Source organism: Triticum urartu, chromosome 3A, assembly GCF_056163025.1.
Source record: "Triticum urartu cultivar PI428250 chromosome 3A, HENAU_Tu73, whole genome shotgun sequence".
Taxonomy (NCBI): Eukaryota; Viridiplantae; Streptophyta; class Magnoliopsida; order Poales; family Poaceae; genus Triticum; species Triticum urartu.
The window spans coordinates 682,002,151-682,009,353 of NC_141875.1; the positions used below are offsets into that span (position 1 = coordinate 682,002,151).

At 38.8% G+C, this 7,203-nt stretch overlaps 1 protein-coding gene across 1 annotated transcript; it reads right to left on the reverse strand.

The window, feature by feature from the left end:
- Positions 1 to 205: 205 nt before the first annotated feature.
- LOC125549209 (chitinase CLP) lies at positions 206 to 1,862 on the reverse strand. The gene is made up of 2 exons (XM_048712674.2): positions 858 to 1,862; positions 206 to 759 (listed from the first exon to the last, which is right to left on the reverse strand). Exons 1-2 carry the CDS (start codon positions 1,826 to 1,828, stop codon positions 381 to 383), a joined length of 1,350 nt encoding a protein of 449 aa, XP_048568631.2. The 5' UTR covers positions 1,829 to 1,862; the 3' UTR covers positions 206 to 380.
- Between the last annotated feature and the right edge of the window lie 5,341 nt (positions 1,863 to 7,203).

Below are 7,203 nucleotides of genomic sequence, written 5' to 3' on the forward strand. Positions count from 1 at the left end.
GATCGTTGGCGAGCTTGCCACCCTAAGATAGATTGTCGGCAAGCCTGCCACCCTAAGATAGATCTCCAGCGGTTGCTCCATCCTTCTTTACTTTGCCTCCGGCCAACTTGCTTCTTCTTCGAAAAATCAACTGACCCAAATTGCAAATTCGGGCTATTTACATACAGCTATTGTGTAAAGATAAAGGGTCCATTTAGGTCGAAAGTAAAAAAGATACGTGTTTATTGCAAGTACACAGTACAGATACAGTGAAAGTTCTAACCCGTCCAAGTGAAATTGAAGTGACTACAGTGTGTGTAGAATGTCAGCCTGACAAACTCACATACTTTTACACCTGCTGAAAAGGTGAACAACGAGCTGGCCGGCAAACCCACTTGTGTTTAGTTTCTGAAGAAATAGGAGCTTCGACAGCCGGACAATTGGACGCTCAGAAGCATGCTGAACCCGAGCACCTGTTTCTCCAGATCGAACACCAGCAGGTTGTTCTCCAGCTGTTTCCCGCCGATCACCACCGCCGGCTCGCCGTCGACCGGCATGCCACCGGGCCCCATCGGCAGGATCCCCACGCACATCGCACCATCCACTGGCACCATGTAGTTATCATTGAACAGTGTCCAGTTGCGCGTGGCGCCGTCGCCCAGCTCAAGTTTAATGTAAGGCATGTCGAGGCCAGTTCGCTTCAGCATCGGGAACGCGCCGTTGTAGCACAGCTCGAACGGCTTCGTCGCCGGCACCCTTTCCATGAAGCTCACCTTCCCTCTGCACGCCATTTCAGACACCCATCATGGAGCTTAGTTTTGCAGGAACTCTGTACTGGTGCAGTGGTTTACGTTGAAAGCATTTAACATGAACTGTACCTTATTATGGCGTGGTCGAAGGCCTTGGCGAAAGCGCGGAACACATCGGGCCGCATGACCGTGTACGGCGTGGCCGTGCTCAGCACGACGCCGCCGCGCCCCGTGAGGACGTCAATGTCGAGCGCGCCACGGGGCAGGGCCGCCGCCGCGTCCGCCCCGTGCCACGACGCGGAGATGCCCTTGACGGGGATGTAGTATCCGCCGGCGTTCGCCGGGTTGGTTAGGAGCGGGGTGTACGGGATGGAGGTCGTGTAGTCGATGAAGCCTCGCTCCGGCGTGGGCAGGTACACCGGCGTGTCGCCGAAGGTCGCGAAGGCGGGGAGGCACAGGGAGAACTTGCGTCCGAAGCCGCGCTGAGCCACGAGCTGGGACGGCAGCGAGAGCGAACGACGGGAGAGCCCCGCGACGCCGGCGGCGCCTGCGGGGAGCGAACCCAGTAGGCGGCCCGGCGCGCACGCGCCGACGACGGCGAACGACTCCTCCGGGCGCAGCTCCATGGTGCCGTTGGTGGTGTTGGCTTTCATGGTGAGGCTCGTGAGATCGCCGGTGGAGCACTGGCCGGTGACCGGGTTGAGCGGGCGAGCGGCGCAGGCGCACCACGTCGGCCCCGGCTCGCGGTTCTCCCAGAACCGGCCGCCGTCCACGTACCGGCAGCGATGCGAGGACTGCTGTTTGGCCACGGCGCACGTGTCGGATTCGCACGGCACCGTGCTGTGCGCCGACGAGGGCGGGCACGTCGACCACACGAGCGAGCCGGCGAGGTCGAGGAGGAGCGGCGACTTGTCAGCCTTGACGGAGATGGTATAGAGGGAGGTCTCGGGGTCCTTGGCGAGCTGGGAGATCAGTGGTGGTTGCCGGTCACTGGTCGCCGCCGTGCAGGACAGCAGCAGGACGAGTGCCGAGATGATGACACGATGGAACACATGGTTCGTATAGGGGTTGTGGCGGGAAAGCTTGGCTTGGTCAGCCATTTCTACTTGCTAGCTAGGGAAGATGGTCCGGATTGATGCCGAAAGAAATGAGTTGGCGACTGTATTTATACTAGTTTTGGAATCATGGAACGTGAATTAGCAGCGGTTTCATCATCGATCTTTCCAGTTGTTTTCAGATACCGAGGAGTTGACAATATACGTAAGTGTACAAAGTCAAGACATCTAAACCTTGGCTAGCTCTTCGTATCCATGTGCTCACATAAACCGAGTGTCAACCAAAAACACTTGGCAAAGCCGACCTAAACTGGGTGTGAGAAAAAGAAACATTCGGCAAAGCCACGGTACGCAGCAAAGACTACCTATGCCGAGCATCTTCTGATAGCCACTCGACAAACAAGGTTGAGACTGGCTACTGGTCAATGGACTGAGAATGAATTTTGGAGTAGATTGACCCCAAACTCTGTTTCGGCCGAGCCTAATTGGGCAGCCCAGTTACGGCAGCTCAATGAACTCCTGAAGCTTGTGATTCTGATCGGTAGCAGCAGCATAAGCCCAACGCAGGGTCTTGTGCGCAAGCTGCATCCCAGTACTGCCAAGCCAGTCTATTACAGTATTATTTTTATACTGATTAGGGGCTGCTCTAGTATATTGTTGGCCAAGCCTTTGTAGATGAGTGATGAATAACACTTTCACACATATTGGCTTTGCTAAAAAAAAAATCTCACACATATTGGCATGCAACGGTTAGTGACTATACACAAATGTATATTTCTTTTATACATGCATACATTACATATATAAACATATACATACATACATACATACATACATAATTTATATAATTACTATGCAAAAATGAGCATATATTAGCAAAAAACGAGTTTTCTAGAAAGTAATGGATTAGTGACATCAGTGTTATCCTTACAAAAGAAAAGAAAATGAAGACAAAAACAAAATAAAAAAATGAATAAAAACTAATAAAAATGAAGTTTTCCATGGAAAAATAAATTCGTGGCATTGGTATTACCCTTTCAGATGAAAGAAAATAAAATAAAATTAAAATAATGAAGTTTTCTATGGAAGAATAAATTTGTGGCATTGGTATTACCCTTTTAGATGAAAGAAAATAAAACAAAATTAAAATAATGAAGTTTTCTAATGAGAAATGAAACCCTTTTAGAAAAAACTAAAACTAAATCAAAATAATGAAGTTTTCTAAGAAAAAATGAAACCCTTTAAGAACGAAGAAAAAGAAAAAGAAAAAGAAAAGGAAGAACTTCCAAAACATGCACACAATTTGCATTGAAATTGCACTTTTGAAATATGGAAAGGATAAGCATATAATAGTGCATTTTTTGCATTCTACTATAATTTACACAGAGTGTTACTGAAATAATGTATTTCCCTTGAAAAGAAAGAATAAAAACAACTTGCCAACAACTTTGCACCGAAATTGCACTTTATCGTAATACGCAATATTTTGGCACATATTATATAGTATTTGTTTGTACATAATTACACTCAGCAAAAATACAAAAAAATACAAAAATAATCAATAAAGGGAAGAAAAACAGGAAAAAGAAAAATTCATAGAAACAGAAAACATGAAAAAATAAAGCAAAACTGAGCATATTATAGTGAGATTTCTGAAAAAAAATGTTTTCTAAAAAGTAATGGGTAAGTGACATCAGTATTACCCTTACAAAAGAAGAGAAATGAAAACTAAAGCAAAATCAAAAAATAAAATAGAAAATAAAACAAAATTTAAAAAAATGATGTTTGTTCTGGAAGAATGAATTTGTGGCATTGGTATTACCCTTTCATAAAAAATAATAATGAGGTTTTCTAAAAAAGAATGAAACTTTTAAGAAGAAAGAAAATGAAAAAGAAAAAACTCTCAAAACTTGCGCGCAATTTGCACTGAAATTGCAATATTTGAAATATGTAAACAATAAGCACATAATAGTGCATTTTTTATATTCTACTATAATTTACACATACTGTATCACAAATAACGTATTTTCCTTCAAGAAGAAAGAAAACAAAAAAAACTTCCGCACAACTTTGCATTGAAATTGCACTTTATCGTAACATGCAAAAATACTCATATAATTATGAAATTTTGTCACATATTATATAGTACTAGTTTGTATAAAATTACACTCAGCCAGAAACCACAAGAAAATAACCAATAAAGGAAAGAGAAAAGGAAAGATAAAAATGCATAGAGACAGAACACAAAAATAAAAAGAACAAAAATATCCACAAAATAAATAATTAAATTTTCTATGGAAGAATGAATTAGTGGCATTGGTATTACAATTTAAAAACAAAGAAAGTGGGAAAATAATCTAAAAAAACAATGACAAAAATCCAGAAAAACAAATAATAGCAAATAAAGGAAAGAAAAATGGAAAAAACATATAGAAATGGAAATACAAAATAAAGCAAAACTGAGCATATTATAGTGGCATTTATGAAAAAGGTGTTTCTAAAAAATAATGGATTAGTGATCATGTTATTACCGCTAGAAAAGAAAAGAAACGGAAACTAAAACAAAATCAAAAATAAAAAATGAAACTAAAATAAAATTAAAAGAATGAAGTTTTTGATGAAAGAACAAATTTGTGGCATTGGTACTACCATTTCAGAAGAAAAAATGTAAAACAAAATCAAAATAATGTGGTTTTCTAAGAAAAGAACAAACTCCTTTAAAAAGAAAGAAAATGAAAAAGAAAAAACTTTCAAAACTTGCACACAGTTTGCACTTTTCAAAATATGCAAAAAAACATATAATAGTGCATTTTTTGCATTCTACTTAGTGTAACTCAAATAATGTATTTCCTTTAACAAGAAAGAAAACTAAAAAACTTGTGCACAATTTTGCATCAAAATTGCACTTTATCGTAAAATGTAAAAATACTCATATAATCATGAAATTTGGCACATACTCCCTCTGTAAACAAATATAAGAGTGTTTACATCACTAATTTAGTGATCTAAACACTCTGATATTTCTTTACGGAGGGAGTGTTATATTATTTGTTTGCATATGATTACACTCAGCCAAAAAACCACAAAAACAAAAAATAACAAATAAAGGAAAGAAAAAATGAAAAAATGCATAGAAACAGTAAACAGAAAAAAAATACACCAAAACAAAGAATTAAATTTTGCACGAAATGTACATAAAAATTGCGCATTTTAGAACAAAGGAAGAATGAATTAGTGGGATTTGAAGGAAGAATGAATCAGTGGGATTGATATTATCACTTAAGAACAAAGAAAATGGAAAAACCAATCCAAAACAAACAATGAATTTTTTTGCATGAAATGTAGATAAAAATTGCGCATTTTAGAAATATGCAAGCATAAGCATATAAAAGTGGTACTTTCGCAAAAACAAAATCTAAGAACAAATGAATAGTGGAATTATTATTAACATTAAAGTATAATGAAAATAAATTAAATACTAAAATATCAAAATAATGATTTTACCTGAAAAGGAATGAATTAGTGGCATTGGTATTTTCTTTGAGAAAAGAGAACTTAAAAAAACTTGAACACAACTTTGTACCGAGATTGCACTTTATCGTAATATGAAAAAATAATAATATAATCATGAAATGTTGGCACACATTACATAGTATTTGTATGTATATAATTACACTCGGCCAAAAACCAAAAAATAAATAAAGGAAAGAAAAAGGGAAAAAGAAAAAACACAACTTAGAAGAGCAAAAACGAGCCCAAGAAGCAATTCGATTGACCCAAAATAGGGGTTAATCGATTCCACACATCCCAACTCACCACCAAAATGACAAAAAAAAGAACACACATCTCAAAGCAGAATTGGATGGCCACAAAATCGATTCACACATCTTGGCTTCTATTTTTTCTTTCTTTCTTCTTATGTTATGTTTCGGGGCGAAATGACCGCTACTTCATCAATTAGTCTTGAAAAAAATTCTACACTCGAGATACATCATTAACTGGGACATGTCAAAATTTAGTATTTTTGGATCAATTAGCTATATTTCGTTCATTAAGTGTATTTCTAGATATTTAACAGATATCATTTATATTTGAACTACAGGTACATGAAATAATTGTTAGAAATAGTTTGATAATTCTTATTGGTGGTAGTTATCTATGTTTAGGCTTAATGTAACAAAGTAAAAGGAGTTCCAAACATTAGGGGAGCGAGAATCAACCACCAACATGGAACTTAGTGGTTATCTTATTCTCAAAAATTCAAACAAAACCCAAAAGTCATGAACGTTGGAATGGGGTCATGATATGGCCCTGAAGGTTTTGATAAAAACTTGAGAATGTTTCAAATAATTTGCTATATAGACTACTTACAAACTGGACCATCTGCGAGGAAAAACAATGTTTCGAGAGGGAACGGGTCAAGTTCGCATCCGAAGCGAACGTAGCTTCATCCTTTGAACTTGAAACTCTTTCAACGCTCAGCACACCAATACATTTAACATGTAAAATTTTGGTATTGTTTCGGGTCTGTTTGCTATATTTATGCTATTAAGTTCATTTTTAGGCATTTAATGTACATAATTTAAATTTAAACTGCAGTTACATGATATAGTTGCCAGAAATAGCTTGCACTTTCTTATCTGTGGTACTTAGTCTATGTTGAGGCCTTATGTAATGAGAAAAAAGGAGTGCCAAGCACCAGTGGCCGAGACGCGATCACCGACATGGAGCTTAGTGGATATTTACTAAAAAGAACAAGAATTCATTCGCATTATCGCGTTGAATGAACCGTTTTTTGTTATAGTCGTTTAGTTCACCGAGATAAGAGTCACTTCTATTTTGGTAAGAGTACACCCATATTTTTGCTCCTAGCATTTAATACAATTCCTTTGTTGGTGTAGACCTTTGATTTCTTCTTCCTTGGAGAACGCATACGAAAGGGTCTTGCGAGGGAAGATCAAATCTTATATGTCCCTCGTAAATATTGATTATAGATTTATAGTGCATCAAAAAGGCCAAATGTCACTGTAGCTATTGGATCTTCATGCATTTCCATGATTACTAAATCAATAAGATCAGAGCATCCATTAATTTGAACAAGTACACTTTGTTTGACTCTAGCCAACCCAACATCTTGCCCTCAAATGTCCACTAGCCAAGTCATTGCGGTGTACTAATATTGGTCCGCCTAATAGCATTGTCAAGTTGTTTGGGACTTGGTTAAACGGGGTACACCTAAGACAACAGGGCATATTCAGGTCGGAGTTTGTGCATTATTTTGGGCATTTTGGAACTATCGAAATGGCGTTATTTTTAAGAGACAAAACATCACCAATTTTGTGCAGGTCGTCTTCCAGCGACTGGCTGGATCCGTACGTGGTCATTAGTCAGCCATGCCAAAGTCAGGGAGCATATGGCTT

What these genes read in the sequence shown, in the direction of transcription:
- LOC125549209 (XM_048712674.2), bottom strand. Translation starts at nt 1,828, where the DNA reads ATGGCTGACCAAGCCAAGCTTTCCCGCCACAACCCCTATACGAACCAT. An exon ending in TTCGACCACGCCATAATAAG is followed by an intron (nt 760 to 857) that starts GTACAGTTCATG and finishes AATGGCGTGCAG; the next exon opens with AGGGAAGGTGAGCTTCATGG.